The 27,188-nt window shown below is 43.7% G+C and overlaps 1 protein-coding gene across 8 annotated transcripts in view; it reads left to right on the top strand.

The window, feature by feature from the left end:
• Positions 1-26,929, top strand: part of TNKS1BP1 (tankyrase 1 binding protein 1) — a 162,787-nt gene extending 135,858 nt beyond the window's left edge. For all 8 annotated transcript variants that reach the window (XM_030187435.1, XM_030187452.1, XM_030187426.1 and 5 more), the window contains 6 exons: positions 10,522-10,939; positions 12,227-12,371; positions 16,417-16,550; positions 19,293-19,444; positions 23,979-24,050; positions 26,555-26,929. In XM_030187435.1, coding sequence (XP_030043295.1) covers positions 10,522-10,939; positions 12,227-12,371; positions 16,417-16,550; positions 19,293-19,444; positions 23,979-24,042 — 913 coding nt within the window. In that variant the 3' untranslated portion in view covers positions 24,043-24,050; positions 26,555-26,929. The remainder of the gene's footprint in view (positions 1-10,521; positions 10,940-12,226; positions 12,372-16,416; positions 16,551-19,292; positions 19,445-23,978; positions 24,051-26,554) is intronic.
• The last annotated feature ends 259 nt before the right edge of the window (positions 26,930-27,188 follow it).

Genomic DNA, 27,188 nt, shown 5'->3' with positions numbered 1-27,188 from the left:
AAGTGGAGGAAGAGGAGAAGTGGGTTTTGGTGGAAAGACGATAAGCTCGGGCTTGGACATGTTCAGTTTCAGGTGGCAGTTGGACAACCAGGCAGCAATGTCGGATAAGCAGGCCGATTCCTTTGCCTGGGTCTCCGCGGTGATGTCTGGTGTGGAGAGATACAGTTGGGTGTCATCAGCATAGAGATGATAGTGGAAACCATGAGATGAGATCAGGGAGCCCAGGGAAGAGGTGTAGATTGAGAAGAGAAGGGGTCCAAGGACAGATCCCTGGGGAACACCAACAGATAAGGGGATGGGGATGGAGGAAGATCCATGAGAGTGAACTTTGAAGGTGTGGTGGGAGAGCTAGGAGGAGAACCAGGAGAGGACAGAACCCTGGAACCCAAATGAGGACAGTGTGGCAAGAAGTAAGTCATGATTGACAGTGTCAAAAGCGGCGGATAGATCGAGGAGGATGAGGATGGCCTCTGGATTTGGCAAGGAACAGGTCATTACAGACTTTAGAGAGTGCTGTTTCTGTCGAGTGAAGAGGGCGAAAACCGGATTGGGACCAGGGACATGGACAAAACCGTCATCCCAGGGACAGACATGTCCCAAGCGGATCGAGGATGGCATGAGAGGAGAGAAAATCAAGGCAGCAGCTGTGGACTGCGTGCTCAAGTATCTTGGAGAGGGAGGGTAGGAGGGAGATGGGGCGGTAGTTGGAGGGACAGGTAGGGTCTAGTGATGGTTTTTTGAGGAGTGGCATGACTACGGCATGCTTGAAGGTGTCGGGGACAGTTGCAGTGGAGAGAGAGAAGTTTAGGATATGATAGATGGAGGGGGTGATAGTAGGAGAGATACATAGAGAGATACATAGAGAGATAGTAGGAGAGATACTAGGTACATAAGTCCCAAATCAAAATACATATGTAGTGGCACAACACAACAATAGTAGTCCGCTCTAGTAAGAACCTAGAGAAATTGAAATCCAGCGTTTGAAGTGGAGCAGAATACCAAGAGATCAGAATTGACCCCTGAGTCAAAAAAAAATCTGCAATCAAGCGGAGAACTCGAACGCCCCACGGGAAAACACAGAAATAGTTAAAAAGTGGGATGTTTGACCACGGAAATACAAATCCTGGAGACAATATCATAAAAACTTCTTTATTGAAAAAAAGACTCGACACAACTGTTGTGTTTCGGCCTACAGGCCTGCTACGTCAAAGCGGGAGATTCCTGATGCAGGCCTGTAGGCCGAAACACAACAGTTGTGTCGAGTCTTTTTTTCAATAAAGAAGTTTTTATGATATTGTCTCCAGGATTTGTATTTCCGTGGTCAAACATCCCACTTTTTACCTATTTCTTGACCCGAGTCAGGCATTTGTTCGTGCCAAAACACTGTCCTTGTTGGGTTATTTTTAAAGCACGCTTGTTACGTTCTTGAGAGCCCTTTGTTCTTCTACATGGGTCACAACATTTCTATTTTTTAGCCATTTTAGTCTCCAAACTGCCCTCAACTTATGCACAAGATTGGGTTATACTTATAGATAAGTATATACAGTATTTAAAAATAAATTCCTCATTGTTGTCTGTTGCCAGGCTGTGTTACTTGGGTTCACAGGTAATGAAAGTATTTCTCAGAGCTCACAGAACATCTTATATGCCAAAAGGACCCTAAAAAAAAATCACTCCCTGTATCTCCAGCATCCAGGAATCCTTCTGGAGTAATCCCAAGACATATGAGCCTTTTGAATTTTTGCTAAAAAAGGTGGTATTTTCCCCTTAATTTTCACCCATTGTTAAGGTCACAAAGATCTAGACGGGTATCGTAATTTTTTTCTTTTTATGGCTCTAATTGACACTGTAAGACAGTGGCGTAGCCACAGGTGGGCCGGGGCCCACCCACTTATGGCTCAGGCCCACCCAACAGTAGTGCATGTTTAGCGGTAGCTGCTGGGGATCCCAAGCTCTGCCAGCTCTTCCCCCTGATGGTAATGCAAACGCTACTCTCCACGATGCTGGTACCTGCGTTGCTCAGTTTTCAGTGCACGCCTGCTGCCAAGGTGGAAAGAAGCATTTTCCCACCAGCTGAGATTTTGTTTTTCTTTTTTTGTTGGTGGAGGAGCGGGAGAACACTTGGTGCCCATCCATTTCTTGCCTAGGGTCCACCCAAAATCTGGCTACGCCCCTGCTGTAAGGTGGAGATCTTTACAGAATTCTGCAAGAATGTGTAAATTTCAATTGTGTCATGACAGTTTCTGCTCCATGGCCCTAGTTCGGGCTGTGCACTAGGCTTGCAGTTAGACTATTATTTGTTCCTGTAATGCTACTAAACTTATGTGACATTGTATAGATATACAGAAGAGACAGTCCCATCTCTGCAGAGCTCAGTCTGGTTAGGGAGCTTGCTAGGTAGCCATCTAACTAAGAACCACAGAGGGGCTAGTGCTGGTTGTCTAGAATGTGCCAGGGTAGGGACAAGAATTGAACCCTTCAAGACCACAGCAGCAGCATTTGTGCCACCTTTACTTCAGTGCCCTGGGCTAGTTCTTAAAGTGTTGGACTCTTAAGCCCATGAAACAAGGGGTCTCAAAAGAACCACTGTTTGGAACATTTTAAATGGACTTGACTTACCACTTTTGGGTTGAAGTTATTTTTAACATGACCCTAAGATGTATTGTCTTCCAAGCTGCAAACCTGTACCAAGAGCCCTCCAGTCAGGTCTAAGCTGGCAGAGGAGGAGGAAGTGATTCGATGCTAAGTGGTTCACTTCCTCCTCCTGGCATGTGGTGGGGGAGAGAGCAGCTGATGCCAGCAGCTTCACAGATTTCTGCACATTCAGTGGGGGTGAGAAATTCTGCGCTGTACAGTTACACAGGATTCCCCAGGAGTAATTTTTCATTGAAATACCTTCTCTATTATAATTTAAAACAATATGGCTAAACATAGTCCAGGACATGATCACATACTTGTCACTTTGCCTTGTCCTTTCTCTGCCTATCTTAATATGAGGGGGGGGGGGGGTGTACAGAATAAATGTGTTCCTAATTATAGACTTACCCTTTTTTCCATTTCTAAATATTGGCTCCTTAGAGGTCACTCTTTGACTGTTTTGGAATATTCCTATGTAGACAATTATTCGGAGGAACTTTATGGGACAGTGGTACTTCGATTTGCTTCTGACAGGAATTAGTAGAAATTGAAGGAGGGGTTGTAGAACTGTAAATAAAGAACACTAGCTTGTGCTCAATTCAACAGTTTTTTTTATATATATATCAATATATGAGAACATACAAGTCTTAATAGTTGTCTAAATTCTGGACAGAGGCCAGTTCCTTATATAGGGAATTTGGCATCTTGAGCACAAAAGGATCAAACATAAAAAGATGTATTATTACAGGAGCATAGGTTAGTTTACTGTGGTTTATCATCTCCATGATAGTCTCCTTCACCTCTTACCCATCAGATTATCCATAATATATTGGAGTCATAAATTGCCCCCAAGTTAAGATACAAATGACTTACAATGTTTTTCCATTCCTAAAGGTCTCTAGATCACTTAACACTCTGATCACTCTGTTCTTTATAGTTAAACAGTGAAGTAATACACATTCAGAAAGTGATCATACTTACTAAATTCTAACCTACGATTCAAATATATTTCTAAGGTAAAATATTTTCCACCTACACGTACTTTTTCCCCATAGGATTGATGCAAAATTCAGAAATAAAAAGGAATCTCAATTATTTTGTTTGTTCTATCTGGATTAATTATTGAGGGCAGTGGTTCCCAAACCTGGTCCTGGAGGCACCCCAGCCAGTTAGGTTTTCAGAATACCCACAATGAATATTCATGAGAGAGAACCAGTCAGGTTTTCAGGATACCCACAATGAATATTCATGAGAGAGATTTGCATGCACTACCTACCTCCATGGAATTTCAGGAAGAGGCTATCTGACTGAGATAGGGAAATCTGCAGATTTCTGCCAAATGTCTCTTATCAGCCAATAATAATCCTATATAATAATTTGCACCTCCGTCTGGATGCCTGGGTTCATAACACACTTCCCATTGGTCCACCCTGGGGATGATGTCAGAGGGCAGACCAATGGGAAGTGAGAAGGACGCCCCCTTCCTCCCTCCCTCCTTCCACTCCCCTCCGAGTTCCACGCCCCCCTCTCCTCCGAGTTCCATGGCCCCGCACCTCCCTCAACAGCCCTCCTTGCCTTTGTGCCGGCCAGCCAGCACTTCAAACTCATTTTACTAACCTGACTGAAGTCGTGACTGCAAAAGAAGCAGAGTACAGCAGGCTCGCCTTCAGCCTTCCCCTTCTCTCTCAGCGTCCCACCCTCATTTCCTGTTTACACAAGGGCGCCCGTTTCATTTGTGTCACAAACGGGCCTTTTTTACTAGTTGACCAATAATAACATAGTAAATGAAAGCAAAAAAAGTCCAGATTGGCTTATCCATTCTTCACATGTGAGAGTCTTCCACTTGGGGTAGATGAGCTTACAAATTTCCATATGCAACCCAACACCAAACTCCCTACACACCCCCGTCATACATGACAAGGTTTATTTTCTTCAGTTGACCAGAGGCATCAAGGAGAACATGAAATTTTACAATTTCAGTGCTGGCATAAAGGTTACAAAATCATCCACCCTTGTAAATAAATAAATAAATAAATAAAAAGGTATTGTCTGATAATGTAGAAGCAGGACGACCAATAGAAATGCTATTCTGAATATAATTTTCTGAATGTAAGTTTATCTATTTTATGACTACCTCGACTTATTTCTGTAGTATATACTAGATAAATTCGGTACAGTTACACGAGCACAAGAGAAAGTCCCTGATCTGTGGATCAAATAAGCCAGTCAAATAAGGCAAGACTTCTAGAAATGTTACAATAAACAAAATTAAAATCAGGAGGGCAAAATATGCTCACCAGACTGTCATACGTCATTCAAAACAATAGCTGGGAGGCAATACCTCACCCTATTTCGGTGAAAGGTTTATTAGTAAGATGTGTTTTTAAAAGTACCACTTCCCTTTGCTCCTAGGAACAGACTCACATTTATGCCAGATTACCTGCACGCACTGGATAGCGGTGGCCCATTTTGGTTATGATATCACAAATGGTATGAGCCTATAGGAATCAAACACACAGAAGAAACCAGTCTTCGCAAAAAACAATAGCCGTCACAAACAGCGAAGATGACGTGAAAAAAGAAGAAAAAAAACAGAAAAAACACACGACACTAAAAATGAAAAATAAAAACAGAAGACGACACAAGCAAAAATGAAGAAATACTATGTAGATTTATTGAGGTGATATGACTCGACACAGCTGTGTTTCGGCCCAATCGGCCTGCGTCAGGAGTCTGTTACACCATATGAATGTTATCTGGTGGTATCGGTCCTTGAAGGGTTTTCAGTTGAACGTGACTTCGCAAACACTCTGCCTTTAGAAAGGCTGTGTGTAAAATTAGACACAAATCGTTAAAGGAAATATTATTACTATTGAATGCTAACGCTGGCGTGCCGATATCTGAGCGAAATACATATCCATTTCTTAAACCAGAATTTCCTTTAACGATTTGTGTCTAATTTTACACACAGCCTTTCTAAAGGCAGAGTGTTTGCGAAGGCACGTTCAACTGAAAACCCTTCAAGGACCGATACCACCAGATAACATTCATATGGTGTAACAGACTCCTGACGCAGGCCGATTGGGCCGAAACACAGCTGTGTCGAGTCATATCACCTCAATAAATCTACATAGTATTTCTTCATTTTTGCTTGTGTCGTCTTCTGTTTTTATTTTTCATTTTTAGTGTCGTGTGTTTTTTCTGTTTTTTTTCTTCTTTTTTCACGTCATCTTCGCTGTTTGTGACGGCCATGAGCCTATAGGAAACCATTTTGTGTGATATATGCAAAAAGATTGTTTTGCTAAGCAATCATTACCTAAACTGCCAGGGAGCAATAGTTCATTTGTTCCAGGAAACCTTATGTTCTGCTCTGGAATTGAAATATAGTGAGACATCGGATCCTTCTTTAACCAGTCAGATGCCACTGATGTCATAGCTGTCACACTGATTGATGTCATAAAGGCATTCCAGAAAACCAAAGGCCCCAATAGTCAAAGGATTTGTGCTTCTGACTTTGAAAGTTAGGCTCCTAAATTGGCCTCTGAAAATTTAGGAATTGAGTGAAATTTTAAGAGCATAAATAATGGATGGGAACGGGCGGATTTAGGATTTGGGGGGGGGGGGGGGGGGTAAAGTTAGGCGCTTAGTATTGATTTTTCAACACTAGCCTCAAAATTGGGCTCATAAATCTAGGCAAACAAATGGCAGGTCTAAATTTTTGAGCAAAGCATTTAAGTTCCTAAATTAAAATGAATTTTCAGCAGAGAAGTTTGGCTGAAAATAGTGTACACATTTTCGAGCATAAATTTAGGAGCTCAGCAGTGGCATACCAAGGGCGGGACCATAGGTGCAGGCAGTAAGGCTATCCCGGAACAGAAGCTGATATCGGAGAGGGCAGGGACCGACACAGCTGACAGCCACACTACTTGCTCAGTGAATCCCTTTACATCGTGGAGGGAGAGAGGGGGTGACACACCTGGAAGAGGGGGATGGTAACCAAGCTAGGTACACCACTGAAGCTCAGCTTTTTTTTGAAAATCAGGCCCTTAGAATCTAGAGAGAGTGACATTAGGAGCTAATCAAACATCCTTGGAAGCAAAATGACTTTACATATGATCTGAACAAAAAAGAGACATAGGTGAGCAAATCATCATCAAATCCTGCTTCTAAGGAGCAATGACTGCCTTTCTGAGGAAGGCGCCCTTTGCTATTGTGCGCACATATTTAGAAAATTCAGCACACATATGCATATATTCCTGATCTGGAAATTCAGTTTTTATAATCTGCACTCACCACATATACATGTATCTTCGGTTTGCACTATTCGTGTTTTACAAAAAGCTCAGCTCTGTCTGAATCTGTTATAAAATGTTTGCTTGTCTGCAAACTGATTTAGGTGCCCTTTTTGGTGCTCAGCCTACTTTTATAAAATTGTCCTCAGAACGCCCATTCAATGTAGAGTTTATTTTCACTGTTTCTCTCATGATCTGAGTGAATAAAGATCTTTAAGGGCAATTCTATACCCCCGGGCACTTACATTTACATGCATTATTCCCCAGATTTTATATACGGTGCTCAAAATTACACATGCAGTTTTGGGCATGCGTCCAATTTGCATGTGCATTTAATTGAGTAACAAGCCAATTAGTGCCAATTATTGGGCGCTAGCAATTATTGGTGTTAATTGGTAACAATTTGGATTTACGCGTGCATCTTGCAAAGTGCTATTCTGTAAAGATGCACGTATAAATCTTTCAGTGTGCAACTGAAATGGGGGCGTGGTCATAGGAGGAGCATGGGTGGGTGAGGGTCCAGGGCATTCACTAAAGATGTGCACACTATTATAGAATTCATGGGATCTGTGCCCAAGTTATGCACATGAATGTACACCAGGTTTCAGTTGGTGTAAATCCTCACAACCAGGGGCGTATCTGGACTCTGGCAGTAGGGGGGGCCAGAGCCAGAGGGAGGGGGCACATTTTAGCCCCCCCCCCCCCCCCCCCCCGGCGCCACTGATTTCCCCCCCCCCCCGCCATTTCCGGACCCCCCCTCGCCACCAATGACACTCTCCACCCCCTCCCGCCGCCGCCAACCCTCCCCCGCTGCTGTCACTTACCTTTGCTGGCGGGGGACCCCAACCCCCCGCCAGCCGAGGTCCTCTCTTCCATGCAGACTGCAAGTTGCAATGCTTCCTGTTCTTCTGAGTCTGACATCCTGCACGTACAACGTGCAGGACGTCAGACTGAGTTCCAAATTCTGAGTCTGACGTCCTGCACGTTGTACGTTGCAGGACATCAGACTCAGAAGAACAGGAAGCGTTGCAACTTGCATCCTGCACGGAAGAGAGGACTTCGGCTGGCGGGGGCTTGGGGTCCCCCACCAGTAAAGATCGGCGACAGGTTGTGGCGGGCGGGCGGGAGGGGGAGGTGGAAAGGGTCAATGGTAGGGGGGTCCAGGGCGAAATCTGCGGGGGCCCAGGCCCCTGTGGCCCCACGCAGATACGCCCCTGCTCACAACTAAAGCTGGATGTGGATCCTGGCACTATGCACTGTTCTCGAAACAGTGCCCAACTCGGAGAATTGTTTATAGAATAGCACTCAGTGCACTTGTTTTTGTCATCCAGATTTGAAGGAGTAGCCTAGTGGTTAGTGCAGCAGGCTTTGATCCTGGTGACCTGGGTTCAATTCGCACTGCAGCTCCTTGTGATCTTAGGCAAGTCACTTAACCTTCCATTGTGAGCCCTCTAGGGACAGAGAAAGTTACTTGCATATAGAGGGAGATTCTAATATGGTGCCTAAAAAATCAGTGCTGACTAAGCATATTCTATAATCGGCGCCTCAATATAGGCGCCAATTATAGAATACGCTCAGTTGATTTTTTTAGCGCCTAAATCTGGGTGCATTTATTTATTTGTTACATTTGTATCCCACCTTTTCCCACTTATTAGTAGGCTCAAAGTGGCTTACATAGTTCCGGAGAGGTGGTTACAGACTCTGGTTTGAACAAATACAGTATAGGGGTACTATTACAGTGACAAGTACAGTAAAGAAGTATCGGTAAATAGGTTGGGGTGATTCATACAAAATGTTAGGGTGTGATCATGCGTTGGGGTTGAAAGCTGTCCGTTTCCTGATTAAAATGCCATATTTCATTATTCGGCGTTTATGTCAGATACTGTGGGGTGAGTTTTTAGGTTTTTTTGGAATTCTAGATGATTATTCGTAGATTTCAGGTGTTTTGGTAGAGATTTCCAAAGCTGTGTGCATATGTAAGAGAAACTTGATGTGTATGTTGATTTATACTTCAGGCTTTTACAACTTGGGAAGTGAAAAGTTAAGTACCGTTGTGGCTGATTGCATTAATTTACACCAATGAAAACATGGCGTAAATCTTGGCACTTCTTTAGGCGTGCTATATAGAATCCGGGGGATAATGTGTATAGTGCTGCGTACATTAGTAGCGCTATAGAAATGATTAGTAGTAGTAATTTAAAGAAACTAGTCCTATGCAGTGGCGTAGCCAAGAGTGGGCCCGGGTGGGCCTGAGCCCACCCACTTTGGGCTCAGGCCCACCCAGTAGCAGCACACCTATGATGTGGCTGGCAGGGATCCCCAAGCCCCACTAGTCAAACTCCCAACAATTGTCTCTCCTGCATACCTTGTAAACAGCAGATCTTCATCTGCAGCGGCCCCACAGCCTTCCCTCTGATGTATTTCTGCCTATGCAGAAACAGGAAGTTGCATCAGAGGGAAGGATGTGGGGGTCAACATGAGCAGTGCGTATTAGCTGCTGCTCGCTGCCGGTGAAAATCTGCTATTTAAAAGGTATGCAGAGGAGGGGGGATGTTTGAGAGATCATATGGCATGCAGGCGAGAGAGGAAGAGGCCAAATCACTTGTGGGACAAGGCAGAGTTCTTCTGCCCACCCATCTTGGGCCCAGGCCCACCCAAAATTGGGTGTCTGGCTACACCCCTGGTCCTATGTGTGTAAAAGTATGACTATTGACATTTATGTACATGTGCACATTTGCACATAAATATTAATAATCACACTAAGTCAGGGGTCCTGGAATCCAGTCCTCAAGATCCACAAACTAGCCTGGTTTTCAGGATTTCTATAATGAAATATGCGTGACATCTATTTGCATGCAATGGAAACAGTGAATGCAAATAGATCTCATACATATTCATTGTGGAAATCCTGAAAACCACACTGAGTTGTGGACCTCCTCGAGGACTGGATTTCAGGACCCCTGCCCTACATGCTGTTTTGTACATGTCTGCTTAACTTACCAAGCATGTATTTGCAAGGGAGGTGTACACAGAGAGGAGCATGGGAGGGACGTAGGTAGAGTTCCCATTTGTGCACACAACATAAAAAATACTGTAAGTTATGCACATCCCTACTACATTTAGGCATCTAAACTTACACAAGCTTTATGGCTGGTGTACATGTAATCAGCTAAATCAGTGGTTCCCAAACCTGGTCCAGGAGGCACACCAGCCAGTCAGGTTTTCAGGATACCCACAATGAATATTCATGAGAAAGATTTGTATGCACAGCCTCCACTGCATGCAGATCTCTCTTGTGAATATTCATCGTGGGCATCCTGAAAACCTGACTGGCTGGGGTGCCTCCGGGACCTGGTTTTGGAACCACTGACCTAAATGTTAGTCACACCAATACTGGGTTACGCTGGTATTCTATAACAGAGCCTAGGCTTCTACTGCACACCCCCGGGTTGCCTAAATGGAAGCGGCCAGTTATTGAATTGCCTCCTTTTGTGTAACGGATATTTAGTACAGATAAATAGTATAAAGCATGCCAAAATATGGTTTTGAAAAAGCATTCATTTCCACCAACAGTTCCTACTTTTATCTTCAGGTATAGTCAGAGTGAAGAATTGTTTGGGTCCTCGAGCTACAGGTCACATGGTTTGGTGGAAGAGCTCTTAGGAACTGATTTGTCTAAACAGTCCAGTGGAAATGAGAAGCTGCTGACAGATGAGGGGAACCAAATAGAGGTGGACAAAGAACAGATGGACTTCAACCAGTTCTATGCATCACACAAGCAAGATCATAGCCTAGAGGATGACAGCCACACTGGTCAGCTGCATCCCAGCCTCATGACAAAAGCCAACCGGACTGATGAGACAGATGAAACAGATGCAGAAGTGCTTCCAAAAGAGGAATGGCTTAACCAAGAAGAGTCAGTATCACACCAGGCAGAGGGTCAAACCCTCTCTGAGCCTGAGGAAATGGAAGAAGCATCATCTCCAGAAGTAGATTTCACCTTCCTGGGGGTCAGTAAAGACTGGTCACTGTTTTAATGAGTATTACAGATCAGTGGCATAGTTACGTGGGGCCTGGGCCCCTGTAGATTTGGCCCTGGCCCCCTGGCGACGATCCCCTTGAACCCCCCTCCCGCCACCAACCCTCCCCCGCCGCCATCGCTGCCCGCCCCGCATCAGATACCTTGTTTGCTGCAGCCGAAGAGAATCTTCTTTAGTTCAGCGCCGGAGTAGCGCCTTCGTTCAAGGAAGTTCCTGCTGTGATCAGCTGTTTCTGACGCCTTATGTCCTGCACGTAAGGTGTCAGAAACAGCTGATCACAGCAGGAACTTCCTTGAATGAAGGCGCTACTCCGGCTCTGAACTAAAGAAGACTCTCTTCGGCTGCAGCAAACGAGGTATCTGATGCGGCGGTGGGGCGGGCGGTGACGGGGGAGGGTTGGTGGCGGGAGGGGGGTCCAGTGTGGCGGCTGTGGCTGCGGCGGCTGGAGGGGGGCAATGGTGGGGGGTGGCTAAACAGTGCCCCCCCACCTCGGGCTCTGCCCCCCCCCTCCCAGCGAGGTCTGGCTACGCCATTAGATGAGCACCAAGGTTGTCACTGCTGTGCATGTGCCATGATGCCCACATGCAATAATATCTTAATAATGTAGAGGCTAATTCAATCATAAAATGAACCTAGCTGTCTCCAAGCTCTTTCATACAGGGTATTAGCAATACAAACTCAAGTCACAGTACACTCAGATGGGCCTGGGTGGGCCAGGGCCCACCCATTTAGGGCTCAGGCCCACCCAACAGTAGCACACGTTTAGTGGTAGCTGGTGTGGGTACCCAGCTCGGCCAGCTGAAGACTTCCCCCTGATGGTAACGAAAATGCTACTCTCCATGATACTGACACCTGAGCATGCTCATTTTTCCGTGCATACCTGCTTCAGACTGCCAAGGTGGAAAGCAGCGTTTTCCCACCAGCTGAGATATTTTTTTGGTGGTGGTTGGGGGGGGGGGGGGAAGAACACTTGGTGCCCACCCACTTCTTGCCCAGGCCCACCCAAAATCTGTTGTCTGGCTACGCCCCTGCCCCAGCTCTTTACTCACTCACTCACTCACTCACTCACTCACTCATTCTGCAGTCCAAGTACCTAGACCTAACCATTGTACTAGTTATCATCTGAATTAATTTATAAAAAGCAATATATTACCAGCCCAGATTCCTTCCAAACACCTCATCCCACAGTGATAACATGATGCCACTGTCCAAAATTGTTTATATCCTATATTCTATCTTCTGTGCTTTCTTCCGAAGGAGGTTGATGTACTGGACTCCAGTGCCTGTCGGAGCCGAGCATTTCTTAACCGTAAGCGTGGACACCGTGCTCCAGTTATCCGCCCCGGTGCAACACTGAACTTGAACCTTACTGAGTCTGATGGGATGTTTCAAGATTCAACTGGTAAGAAAAAAATGCTCCATCATTAGCATTTCATGAAATCTGTGATTGATCGAGTTGACAAAGCAATTTCATTAACGCTGCCATATTTTTACGATGTTTTGGAGAAGTAGTTCTTAAACGGTCTTTTTTTATTTACAACACAAACATCCAGTCACAAAAAGTAAAACCAAAAATTAGAGTTGAAAAGCTCTAAAGGAGTAGGTATTTTATATTTTAAATTCTGGATAAAGCAATTAAAATGGGATTATAAATCCCCAGAAAATCTTGGAATGGAAGGTAAAGAACGGTAACTGGAATTTTTTTTTCTGGTATATGGCTATTATATTAGGGGCTGTCTTATTGATATCTATTTATCTATCATATGTGTGTGTGTGTATGGATTTATATGTAAATTGCTGATATTTCAGTACTCAGCAGCCAGACTTTTGTTAGAAGGGAAATGCTGGGAATGTGCCCATCCAGTGTTAGTCAAACTCTACTGGTTACCAATTAAAGAATGTTGTTTGCTTAAACTTCTGGTCATGTTGTTTAAAATACCACAGAGAGGAAAGTCTCTTTATTTAACTAAAAACATTAGACGTTATATTCCACGTAGGAAATTGTGGTCATTCTAGGGTAACCTGTTGCTGATACCTGTATTGGCTGTATTGGAGAAGGGCTTTTAGTGTGGTTGGTCCTTTTACTTGGAATAAGCTACCTTTTGGAGTTGAGATTGCAATCATCGCTGCTTTTATTTAGAAAAGGTCTGAAAACACTTTTGTTGACTGTAAATTAGATTTTTACTGGTTCATTGTACTGTGAATATCTTAATTGTGGTTTGTTTTATAAACTTTTATGTTGTAACTCTGTTTTAATAATTTGGTATTTTGAATGAGTTCATTCAGGGAGATAGTATAAACACACATACATAAATAAATAAATATGATGTATCACTGTAATATCCTTACCCAGTCCATCCACATGCAGTAGTTAACATAATTAGGGTTACCTCGATGATATCATTTTGTGATGTTTCAAAATGTGTCCCACATGAAAGGACAGCAAGCAACAAGATTTGGTTGCAAGGATACCTGACTGGCATCTCCTAGTGACATGGCTGGTTGGCAACACCCACTTGGAGGTTTGTTGTGCTTGCTCTTACAACTGTAGTTACTGACTTGATTCCAAAATTTAGTGCAGTCTAGCACTTAGATAACACCAGCACGGTTAATAATGTAAATATCTGGGTCAATATTCAAAGCGATTTAACCAGAAATGGCTGATTAAATCACTTGTGTGGGTTGCTGTCAGTGGCACCTAACTGGTTCATGCTGCTAAATATCACCACAGACTCCTAAAGTGGAAGCCAGCTATTTTGTGGGTGGTCTAGGGGCGGAGTTGGCACTTACGCTGTTAAGTGCCGATATTCAGCACATAACCGCCTAAGTTAAGCAGCCATATTGGACCACATAAGTCAGTCTTGTGTTTATGTGGTGCCACTCAGGCACTTAAGGTACTGAATATCGCACTTAACCACTTAACCTACTGCACAAACACAGATATTCAATGCCGGTACCCAGCCATGGCCCGGCATTGAATATTCGTGAATAACACCGCCAGTGGCTGAAAAATACCACACACCACTGCCGGCTGAATATCTATCCCGTCATTTTTTAACCTGAAAATCTAGATGTTCTGGCAGTGGTGGAATCCACTATTGCATTCAGTCCAGACTATTTACCTTGAGTTAGCTCATGCCTTTTCTTTGGCAGCTCAAGGTGCATTGCATTCAAGTACAGTAGGTATGTCCCTGTCCCTGGACCAGGGGCATAGCCACGGGCGGGCTTGGATGGGCCCAGGCCCGCCACTTTCACTCCAGGCCCGCCCACCCAACATCCCCTCGCCCGGGGTTTAAATCTTTTTTACCTCCATCGAAGCAGCCGCGTCATTGAAAGCCCTGCCCATCGAGCCTTCCCTTTGTGAGTTTGTTTCCTCAGAGTCCCGCCTTCTGATGTCATTTCCTCTTTCCGCGAGGGCGGGACTCTGAGGAAACGAACTCAGAAAGGGAAGGCTAAGACGGGCAGGGCTTTCAGTGACGCGGCCGCTTCAACGGAGGTAATAAAAAAGTTTTAAACCACACAGGGCGCTGTGACAGGAAGAAAAAGGGGGATGTTGGGGGAGAAGAGGGTGGGCAAGTGGAATGGGAGGGGAGGATGGGTGAAGGAGAATCGCTGGACATGGATGGGAGCAGCAGGGGAGAGAGGAGAATCACTGGGTATGGATGGATAGAGGGAGGGCAGGGGAGAGAATTGCTGGGTATGGATGGATGGATGGAGGGGGTTAGGGGCGAAAAGAGAATTGCTGGGTATGGATGGATAGAGGGGGCAAGGGAGAGAAGAGAATTGCTGGATATGGATGGATGGAAGGAGGGCAGGGGAGAGGAGAGTTGCTGGACATGGGTGGATGGAGGGGAGGGGAGGGCAGGGGAGAGAGGAAGATTGCTGGACATGGGCGGATGGAGGGGAGGGCAGGGGAGAGGAGGGTTGTTGCACATGGATGGATGGATGGAGGGGAGAGGAGGATTGCTGGACATGGATGGAGGAGAGGGAAGAGAGAGAGAGAAGAAATGCTGGACATGGATGGAAAAGGAAGAGAGGAGAAAAACTGCACATGGATGAAGAAAATAGGCAGGAGCTGGATCCACTGGACAGTCAAGTCTGCGGAGGACCCAGCTTTTACTTCCGGATGTAGGGCAAGAAATGAAGAAGAAAGGCGGAAAGTAAAGAAATAAATGGAAAGGAAGCTCTGGAAACGGAGTTAAGAGGATAGTTAGCAGCAGAATCAGCATGATCAGAAAAACAGTCACCAGACAACAAAGGTAGAAAAAATCATTTTATTTTCATTATAGTGTTTGGAATATGTCCACTTTGAGAATCAGGTGCTCAACATTAAAAGTTTATATTTATTTACTTATTTATGGCATTTTATCCCACATTAAACATTAATTAGATTGGAACCTGGGATCATTGCCCCCCCCCCCCCCTCCAGGCTCTCTACCCGTCTATAGCCAGCTCTGCAATTTTGAGGGGGGGCACAGAGGTGGACCGGGGAGAGAGCCTGTTGTTAAACATTTACCAGCACACCACTGTCTAGTGCCCACCCATCCAACCTGTTGGCCCACCCAAACATTGCCTTCTGGCTACGCCACTGACCTGGACTGCTTACAATAGTAGTTTGTACTTCAGGCTACAGAGGGCAAATCGATACTTCCGGTGACCTTAAACAAGTCATCAAGATTTGGACCCTGTCTTTCTGTTTTTCAGCCTACTACTCAAACTTTCAGTCAACTCCTCTACTTGATGGAAGGATGACCCACTCCTCTACTCAACCACTAAGTTGCAACCCTTTACGGTGACTTTAGTGTCCTGCCACCGTCTGTACCCCCTGATAATAAAGACTTGGCACAGTTATGATGTGCCTTTCTTGCCACTGTAGATTCTTCTCATGTCTAACCACTCTAGCATTTGATCAGTGAAGAAAGAATAGTGCAATGTTTGTTGTATCTGTGTGTAGCTGTTTTGTTTTGTTTTTTTGGGGAGATTGTAAACTGCCTTGATGGGTTTGTTGTTTGAAGATAGTCCTTCAAAATGTATTGTAGTTTTATTTTCATCCAGTGGTTGCACACAGTCAAGCTGAGAAATTGAACTATAAGACAGTTGTGAGGTTCTCGTGGTCATAGTTTGTAGTTGCTGAAATGCACTTCAGTATACACTCTCGCTAGCATTTGCTTGGGCTTAATTCCCTCTCTCTTGAACTGTTTCATTCTGGGATGTTCTACTAGAGACCATGAAGAGCTTCTCTCATGCCAATTTTGAAAGGTCTCTTGGGAACCACAATTTTAGTGGCAGTGAAGAGTTCTTTATAAGAGCACTCTTGCTTTAGCTTATTCTGCAAAGATAATTTCCTTGCATCAGCTTTAGGATGCAGTCAGATCCACTGGGACTCTGTGGATTTCTAAGTGTATTTCCTTCCTATTGTAACTTAAGTGCTTCACTTTATGTTCTAGAACCTAAACCTGTGAAACCAGAGTCATCAGATGAAGAAGTGGCAGAACCTGAGACCAGACGAATGAAAAAGTCCCCAGTGGCCCATGGTGTGAAGCTTGGCCTTTTCTCAGGCTTTAATCCCTTAGCACTGAAGGTACTGTATAGAGCAATAACTAACTTACTAACTCTAAGCAGGTGCCACTTTAGATCTAAAGGGCAGACATCTTCCTGAGCAGTGCTGTGAACCAACCACATCGCTGATCAGAATGTACCAATGACACCCTGCCCCCAATATTCTGTTCTCAGCACCAGCTAGGAGCATATACTGTATAGAGAGTAGCACACTTTGATTCCTCCGTGGACGCAGGGGGGAATTATTCCTGGAAGTTGACACTCTGCAGCCCAGCAGATAGCACTGTCAGTGGCAGGTATGCATGCACATCCAGCAACTGCTTCCTTCTCCTAGAAGTATGTGTCAGCTTAACACATGTCCTTCTATGTTTAGCCCCCATGGAAGCTTCCTCTTCTTCAGTTGCACAGACCAATGAGGAGCTTCTCAGGCACACAAAAAGTGGGGACCATATTAGAGGTCCATGGGGGCTGCCACTGGTTCATAGCCTTGCAACAATGAGCATTAGTTTAAAGGTTTTGGTTCTGTGTTGATCTGAGGAGATGCCAATCACTGATACTTGAAAAAGATAAGAGCATCATCTGTGAGAGATTTCAGTCAATAAGATTGAATCAATCATATTAGCTATAAATATGTCATTGAATAGTCTTCAAAGACGAACAGAAGACAAAACACATTGCAGAAAGGTCACCAGGAGTTGTCCTTGACTTGATGGCACTTGTTCATCATCATGAGAAAAGTAGAAGGAGTAGTGGATATGAATGTGATGGGGATGAGAGTGGAAGGGTCAGGGAAGGTTGGACTGTTGAGGCTGACAGTAGTAAGCTTGTTACATCTCAGACTAGCACTGAATTTCTTTCTCTTAGAGAACTGCAGAAAATAGGAAGAGGAAGAAACAAGCTAAAAATTGAGGACACGTGTCAGCTATCACAGACATAAACTATTACAGAAAAGAACAGAATGACAGCTCAGTAGCTGAATATTTCTGAAAGAAAGATTATTCCCTTAATGACTTTACAATAAATATGCATAAAAGAACACACAGACAAAATAGGCCAGAGCAGTGGCGTAGCTACAGGTGGGCCTGGGTGGGCTGGGGCCCACCCATCTTGGACTCAGGCCCACCGAAAATTGTGGCACTGTTACTGTGGCTGACCGAGATCCCTAAACCTTGCCAGTTGAAGATTTCCTCCTCTTCCAAAGAGCAGCCGGCAGGACTTGCCTGGAGCTGATACTGACATTGGCCCTGCTGCATATGCTCAGTATTCATGCATGCATAGCCTGCTGGTGGCAGTGTCAGCGGCAGCTCAAGACAAGTGCTGCCCGAAGAGGAGGAAATCTTCAGTTGGGGTTTAGGGATCCCTACCATCTCAGGTATTTCATATTTTGGGTTGGCAGGCGGTGGGTGGGAAGGGGTGGAGACAAATTCCATGCCCACCCACCTTGGGCTCAGGCCCACCCACCTTGGGCTCAGGCCCACCCAAAATTGGCCATCTGGCTACGCCCCTGGGCCAGAGTACCTAAAGAATAAGTTAGTCTTTTACACACATTTGAGACCTCTAAGGTCCTCTCAAGGATCATCACTATCTGTACCCTTGTCAAAAGGAATTGTACAATGTGATACCCAACAGCGAACCTTTTCAGGAGTGGCCCCCATGCTCTGGAATTTACTCCCAGAGGGGCTACATATAACTCGAGATTACCTCTACTTCAGGAAAGCAGGTGAAAGCCTGGCTCTTCTTCCCAAGCCTTTTAATATATAGGGTGACTGACTGTACACTCATTCTGCACCTGGACTAGCTTTGCACACACACACTGTAATTTAGATCAGTTCTTTATCTCTTGCTTAACTATAGAAAGAACTTGCCTTGAGTTTAGCTAACCATCTAATTATCCCAACTGACTCTACCATGCATCTTGTTCCCATCATATATCTGCACTTGGTCCCTCAGCTATATGGTAAGCTGTATTGTAGAAAATTATTAGCATCATATCTATGTAAGTTGAATGTTCGAATGCATGCTTATTAGGCATGAAGACATGAGTATTATGCTGACATTGTATTATAGCTCTGGTATATGAATTCCAGTGCAGTTAAATGTGTATATTTTTGGTACTGTTTCATGGTAGTTCTATTATTAGGTTTCAATTTACTGTTTCAAGTTTACCTCATTTATTGTATTTCTGTTTATTCTTGGTTATTTTATTATTGTTACGCTGTTAACAAAATTGTAAGTTTTATGTTAAACTGTACCTGCTGTACATCACATTGGGTAAATCTCTTCATAAAGGTGGTTAATAAATCCCAATAAATAAAATAAACACAGAGATGGAAAGCTTTCAAAATTAGAGCAATCAAACACTGAGACTGGTACAAAAGTACTCCATAGAGGTGTTGGCTTTCTATCCCATTATAAGATATAGGGCCTTTGAACTGTAAAATGTCACTGTCTTTCATCACTTCTATCTCACGTCCCCTTTAAATGCAGTGTGACTGTATTATTTCTTTACTGACTGGATGAAGAGAGGATAACTTTCCAAAGTTTGTCAAAGAAGCATTACGTTCTTATTTATTGAGATGGACATGCTTGCCCTGGGATTGGTAGCATGGAATCTTGCTATTTGGGCTTCTGTCAGGTACTTGTGAACTGGATGGGCTACTGTTTGGAAGCAGGATACTGGGCTGGATGGACCATTGGTCTGACCCAGTTTGGCTATTCTTATGTTCTTAAAAAGTATCACCTACAACTTGGTTATTTCTCTTAGGCCAAGCTGAAACAACGGAAATCAGTAGAGGAGGGAGAGCAAGTTGAATCAAAGTCGGCAAAAGAGAGCCAGTTTCAACGCTCCAAGTCCTGCAAAGTGCCTGCATCTGGAAAACCAGCAGTATTACCACCAAAGCCGGAAAAAAGCCCAGGGTATGCTTCTGTATGCACTGCGTAACAAAAACTAGAGAAAACAAACTGAGACTCTAAAAATCAAACAAGATAATGAAGAGTCCAGTGATAATACAAAGATATATGGTACTACTTTTAAAAAAGGAGGATAAAGACCTCAAAACACCCAAACACTTACTATGATTTCGGTGTCTTTCACTGGGGTTGTGGCATTCATCACTGGTCTAAAAAACTTTGTAATATTTTATTTTTTATTTTAATAATGACTTTACTTACTTTATTGTTTGTTAGACCTTTGTTAAAATAATTTTTTCTTCATTTTTACTTTTTTGATTTTGACAGAAAAATCACTCTCTTTTGACAATGCAATGGCAACTATATTCTTGTCTTTCAAAATAACAAGAAAAGTTGAACACTTAACTGGCACGACAGTGGCCAGACCCATTTCCAGTAGCTTCTTCAGGGGTTGTGCATCGACATTTGAAATAACAAAGGATGGAATCATTCATTAAATGATGGCATTTCGTTTTACTGACTGCTTGCTATACAAGTTTTTTAGACCAGTGATAAATGCCAGAACCCCAGTGAAAGACGCCAAAATCATAGTAAGCGTTTGGGTGTTTTGAGGTCTTTTCCTCGTTTTTTAAAAATAGTACCATATATCTTTGTATTATCGTTGGACTCTTCATTATCTTGACTGTATGCACTGCAACACAAACTCTTCCGTGTACATGTACTGTGGAATTCTATATATGGCACCAAATGTTTAGGTGCTACTTCCACACCGAATTTTCAGCGCAGAAAAGCATTCTAAAGGATGCAAGGTGCCAAAACAGGGCAGAAATGGCAGATTTACACAAAAACACACTTACACGCCCATGTATTGAACAGCCCTTAAGTGTTTTTGTGCGAATCTGCAAAGGGAGAGACACAGGCAGGTAAGGGGAGTTCCCTTAAAATGTGCACAAAGTTATAGAACAGTGCCGATCCTTGCCCAATTTGCTCGCCAGGTTTCAGTTAGTGTAACTCCTGGGCGTTACATGCTATAAGAGCACCGATCCCAGAACATCCAACTTTTTTTTTCTCATTGCTGAATTTTAAGTGCCATTTACTGAATCCAGCCCATAGCATATCATATATAAGATGATTAGGAAGTCTGTTTCTCCAAATGGACTTCATTTGAGCATGTCATAACAGCAATAAACATTGATTTTATAAGTAGGGGTCTGATATTAGATTTAACTGACAAACACCAATAAACACCCCTGATGCAAAAACGTTAAAACGGGTATTTATTGGCTAAACATCTGAAAAACACTTGGTGTCCTGGTTTCTCTTCTATCCTTCAGTCCGTTTTTATGCTCTTTCTATGCTGATGATTCCTGAGTGACACAGAAGTACATATTTGATTCCACCAGAAATGATAGCACCTGTGGCATGAAAATACTAATAACCACCAACTTGTGTACCTTGAAGGAGCCTCTAATTAGCTGGAAAATAAAGCGCCTACATTTATAATTTATAAACCTCTAATCCCTAGTTATAAACCAGGTTATATCAGGTACGATCTCAATCTCTTTAAATTTTACTGCAAGCATTTCCTTATTTGGCTCATTGTTTGTTCTATTGTTACCTGCCTAGAATGAGGGTTAGTACAAGCCATAAATATTTTTAATAATTAAGTTCTGCCTATCTTAATGGTTACACTTTATCAAAGAGCATGTAAGATGTAATACATACAGAACATGTCAAGGTGCATTTGGGCAATCTTTATAATAGGGCCAGACCATGGCATGTGGCCACACACAGCTCAAGGGAGGTGGAGGAACCAAAATTGCATCCCACCGTCTGCTCTTCTTGGTAGGGGCACCAGGGGCCATATTGCACAGGACACAATTACAGCTTGGTACAGTTGGCTTTATTGTGAAGTCAAACCATTGCATTTTGGTAAAAAATGTTTGGTTGGTCTTCAGATTTCTGAGTCAAAAACCATACCCCTAATCACCAGCACTAAACCATTTTCATCATAAATCTATTCAAACCCCCCCCCCCCCCCCCCCAGCTCTTTGTGGTTTCCTTGTCCCTGATTGTGCTTTCTCCTTACTTCTGACCTGTTTTCTCAGCTGCCTTGGTGTATGTCCCTAGATAGGTATGGTAATTGGCAACCCTACTGATAAATAGATGGTCTTATGGACAAGTGGGCTAACCCATTTTTTTTTACACCTGAGTGGTTGGCCCAGTTGTCAATGTGGCAAAATGGGGATAGCCCATTCAATCACAAGCAAAAATCTGCAAAATTCATTGGCTTTTAGCTTAGTCCACTTATCCATTGGTAAATATTGATGTCTTGATGCATTAGATCCCAAAATTACAAATCGGCAAAATTGAGGATTAGCCCACTTGTCTGTAAGACCATCCACATTTTCCTGGCCTCAGCAGAGGACCAGCTTGACAGGCACCAGTGCCTTGTCAACATAAATGCCTCAGGAGATTTGAGTCCAACTCTGTATATGAGGGAGACCAACTATGGAAGGAGCAGGGGCGTAGCTACGGGTGGGCCTGGGTGGGCCCAGGCCCGCCCACCCAAGCAGACACACAATGCAGCAGCAGCAGCAGCCTCCTAGCGTACGGCAGACAGACTGACAGAGACGGCACCCACCCGCTCGCACTGTGGCTCAGCTGATTCCTGAATCCTTCCAGCCCGATTTCGGCTCAGGCCCGCCCCACCACGCCACCCAAGCAAGCGCACATACTCACTCTGACAGACTGCAGCAGTGGAGGCTGGAGCTGAGCAGCCTAGCGTAAGCGCTACCCCACGTCGCGGGCACCCGCTCGGCTAAGGGCAGGGAGGGCCGGCTCAGCTGATGATCTCTGGCGCGTCGTGTTCTCTTCTTCCCATCCATCCTACGCGGACGTGGATGTGCGCGGCGGCAGGCGTGATCATCATCAGCCTCGCTCTCGCTCCGTCCGTCCGTCGTCAGCTCACTCAGCCTTGTGGCATCTGAGGGCAGCATAGCTGCAATGCTGTGCTGCACGTGCATGAAGGGGGTTGACTACTATAGTATTGATTTATTAGTGCGAGCCTCAGCCTGGCCCTGCCCTGAAAAATGTGGGAATTGACTCGAGAAGATCATTCCAGATTCCAGAATCCAGTAACTTTACTGCCAAGCAGCAGCAGTTCCCAGCCCAGCCCAGCAGCAGGTAATACATTTGTAAATGCTTTTTTTTTTTACATCATATAATTTTAACATCATCTTGTACTTTTTTTTTTTAATTAAGCTAGCTGGGGCTTGGGCATTATTAAAATTTATTGTTGTGGAATTTCTGGGTGGGGTAAGCACTTCACTGCCTAGGGCAAAAAATGTATATATTTAATTATTAAAATATACCTGTTTTTGCCCTGCAGTGAAGAGCCCACCCCCACCCAGAAGCCCACCACCATGACCTGCCAGCATTTTGATTACTCTTTTGTAATCAAAATGATGGCTGTGGTGTGGTCTGGTGGGCTTCTGGCTGGGGGGGGGGGGGGTAGACGTCACTTTTCACTGCCAGTGCCGCCCTAGGGCAATGAGGAGCCCATCCCCACCTAAAAATTCCCCAACAATAAATTTTAATAGTGCCGAGCTAGCTTAATTTTAAAAAAGTTGTCTTTCTCTCATTTTGGTGGGTTTTTGGGTGGGGATGGTCTCTGCAGTGCCTAGTTTAAAATTAAAAAAAAAAGTGTAGGCGTGGGCGGTTTTCTCTGGGTGGACCGGTGCGTGCAGAGGTGGGCATGAAAAAAAGTCTTTTTTAATTTAATTCCATAGGGGGTAGGTAGGGAGTAGGACAGGGCTCATGCTAGGCTACAGGGAGGAGTGGGGTGAAGGATAGAGATGATGTTTAGCTATGGGATGGATGGTGGGGAAGGGAAGTATTGGTACTGGGCTACGGATGGTGGGGGGGGGAGGTAAGGTAGAGAAGGGAAGGGCTGATGCTGAGCGACGGGGATGGGTAGAGAGTATTGAAGGGAAAAGCTGATGCCAGGCTGCTGGGATGGATGAGATAGGGTAAGGAAGGTCTTTATGTTTTTGTAATATGTTTTAAAATTAATGTGTGTTGAATTGTGATCTGTTTAGAATTGCAGAGATAATGTGGCATAAAAATTTAGAAAATCAATACATTTATAATTTTTGGTCCTTTATTCTGTAATTGAGGGTTGGTCTGTGGTCTGCATGTGACCACGAGCAGATGAGAGTTTCTGCTGGCATGTGGTTTGTATGGGGATCTATGAGTCTGGCTTTTCCAATGGGATGTGTATTGCTGTATATATATATATATATATATATATATATATATATATATATATATATATATATATATATATATATAGTGCCCACCCATATTAGTTCTGGGCCCACCCAAAATGTCAGGTCTGGCTACGCCACTGGGAAGGAGGTCAGTGTTCTATGTGTGTGTATAAATATGACTCATTTGAGTGTAACTGCATAACTAAAATAGCTGGATTTGCATAATGCTTTTATTCCCCTGACCTCTAGACTTCCTTTTTGTCCTGCAGGTCTGAAAGTTCCTCCCCACAATGGTTAAAAGCACTAAAGATTAAAAAGAGGTCTACAAAATAGATACTCAGGTAAGATCTTAAGTCCACTAAGAAGGAAGGAACGCAGATTAGTCAAATTATTAACCCTATTCAAGGTCTAGTGTGTGAGACAGGAGGGAATAGGAAGGTGCCAACCAGTGGATTTACTCCATGATTTGCAAATGTATGCGTCTTAAAGAGGGAGGGACAGTGACCAGCGCAACTCTCTATTGCAAGACCCTTCTACAGCAGCAGAAGATGTTCTGTTCTGTAAACAAAATCTCTGAATGTTGTACAGTTTAGACTGGATCACAGACAGTCCAGAAGTAAAAACTTGTTTATATGCGTCTCATATCATCACTACCTGCTAGATGGCAGCTCTCCTGCATCTCATGGTGATGGTATAGGGATTGGCTCAGATTTGCGTATGTGGAGAAAATATTTAGTGTTTCTGGCTGTGAAGAGTTGCAGGTGATAACAGATGAAGAGGAAAATTAGTCCCAAAAGAATATTCATTTAGGAAAATCTACATCCCAACGCCATAATCATTTTTAAAAAAGAACAAATACTAATGAAGAAACCCTTTTGCACAAATGAAGTTCATACAGTACATAAATACAGACCATTTTCTGGTGTGTTTCCAATTTATTACAGCTATGCACGCTTTTGAAAAATTTAAAAGCCCATTCTTGTCTACTGTATTTAGTTTTCTTTGCATTTTTTTTTGTTCCTTGAGATTTGACCTGAATGGAACGTGTTCTATTTGGCACAAACGCAGTACAGCACATTACCCAGGGAGCACCACAGGCTGGGAGATCTGTCAGGATAGAAAAGTCCTTAAGGAATACTTGCTGCCCTCTGCAAGAAAGGTGAAACTGGGACAGAAGTTCACCTTTCAGCATGACAAGGACATAGATCACACAACCAGAACTATAGAGGAGTACCGTTTGTACTGAACTTCAAATCGATATGCATAATTCAAGGGCAGTTTTTCAATTAAAAAAAAATGTGGTGACCCTAGCATAAGTCAAGGGTCCCCTCCAGCACTCCCTCCCTCACCTGGACCAGAACCTCTCTCCCTTCCTCCTCCAGGGTCCAAAATTCCAACCTCTTTGTTGGCACCAGTATTTCAACCTCCCCCCCCCACCCTCTCTCGCTGTGTACCTTCCAAAGTATTTTCTTTAGTGCCCTGGCAGTTCAACAATCGTAGGCTGCCTGCTTCATGCCCTGGAGCACTCTCTCTTGTCTGTCCTGTCTGCTCTGAGTCAACTTCCTGTTTAGCGAGACAGATCAGAGACAGTGCTGCAGGGCAAGAAGCAGGCAGCCTAAGAGGATCGCTGCACTGCTGCGGCTCTAAAGAAGATACTTTGGAAGGTACACGGTGAGGGGGTGGGAGTTTGAAAGCTGAGCCCACAGGCTGGCAGGGAAGGGATCATGCTGCCAACGGGGTTGGGGGTTTATTAATTTTTTAGGCTTCATAGATAAGACAACAGTGGGGGGGGGGGGGGGGGAGTTAATGCATTTTTTTAGCCAAAATGTCTTGACATATAGTCAAGTATATACGGTAACTAATAAATGGTAAATGTCTTTGAGTGGCCCAGTCAGAGCCCCAACCTCAATCCAATCAAAATGTGTGGCGTGACTTTAAGACTGCTATCCATCGATGCTCCCAAGGATCTTGACACAGCTTGAATAGGTTAATAAAGAAGAATGGCCTAATACAGGGTGAAGAAGTCCAGTCCTTGAGGGCTGCAAACAGGTCAGGTTTTCAGGATATACCTAATGAATATACATGAAACAGATTTGCATACAATGGAGGTAGTATGCGTGCAGATGTAGATCTATCTAATGTGTAGGTTACTTGGTATGTCCTGAAAATCTGACCTATTTGCAGCCCTCAAGGACTGAGCTTGTGCACCCTTGATGTAATAGTTGCTGGCAACCCATCTCAACAAATGAGTTGGGTCTTCAGGACATCCACATTGAGTAGGCATGAAAAACATTGTAATTGCTGCCAAAGATGCTTCTATCAAGGATTGGCTAAAGGGGGTGAAAACTTACCCAATTGCATGTCAGTTGTGGTGTTTGGGTATATATTTTATCCTTCAAGAAAACCATATTTCCCCTGGAAGGTGTGGACTATAGTGTGTTGAGTAGGAAAAAAATCATTTAAATGCTTGCAAATTTGACACACTGAAACAACAAAATGTGGTACAGACTTTCTATAGCCATTGTATACAGCTCACTAGCAGAGATATATACAAAAGCTAATAAAGTCTTTGAAGATTACTTTGGTAAATAGGATTTGTGAGACAATTTGATCCAAAAATAAAGTGGCATTGCCTCTTCATTGCAAAAAGTTAATTTGCCTTTAATGGGCAGGTAGATCTTAGTAACTTTATGAAAGGAGCCTTCACTGGGACTTTTTACCCTGCTCCCGAAGAAAACATGTTTTTAAGTTCAGCCATCAGCTTTGTAGAATGCAAGTCTCTCCAGCTATAAACAGGCATGAAATTCAAAAAAATAACCTGTGCAAACTCTCCCTTCTCTTTCAGATTCCCTTTTGGTTGTGGTAGCTTCATGGTCTGTGGCACTGAAACCTTTTCTCTGAAGATGGGAGGCAGTGTCTTGTCCCAAGGAGCAGTCAAAAGGCAGCATTCTACATTATGCACTTTCTACTTAAAAAAAGAAAAAAAAAATATGCACCCCTTTCCTGTCCAGGGTTTTGTTTTTTGTTTTTTACAAAAAATATTTACATTCCTTTTTATACAAATATAATTTTGTAGAATCTATATTATTTGTAAAGGATCAAAAATTAATTCTACTTAAATGGTGGAAAGAGCAACCTAAGAATTTAGTCCTGTGGGTGTTGGTTATTTTTTTGAGTGTGTGAAATATGAAATTTACTTGAAATAAAGTGAATAAAATGGTACATGGTCTGTTTCCTGACTGCAGAAAACCATGTGGTGTTGCCTTTCTCCTGGCTAATACTTGCAACTGAGGTAAACTTCATTGCAGCAAGAAATGTCTGTTCTCTTCTGGGTCTAAATGGTCCCTGCTTCATCGGGAATGCATAAAACCGATTTTTATACCAAGTTAGACAGATTGGGGAGAATCCAGCGAATGGCATCCAGAGTTAGGTAGTAAATAACAACCAGGGAAAACACCAGGAGGGGGTACTTGGGGGAA

The sequence above is a fragment of the Microcaecilia unicolor genome, chromosome 1, assembly GCF_901765095.1.
Source record: "Microcaecilia unicolor chromosome 1, aMicUni1.1, whole genome shotgun sequence".
Lineage (NCBI taxonomy): Eukaryota > Metazoa > Chordata > Amphibia > Gymnophiona > Siphonopidae > Microcaecilia > Microcaecilia unicolor.
This window is presented reverse-complemented; position numbering and strand designations above follow the sequence as displayed.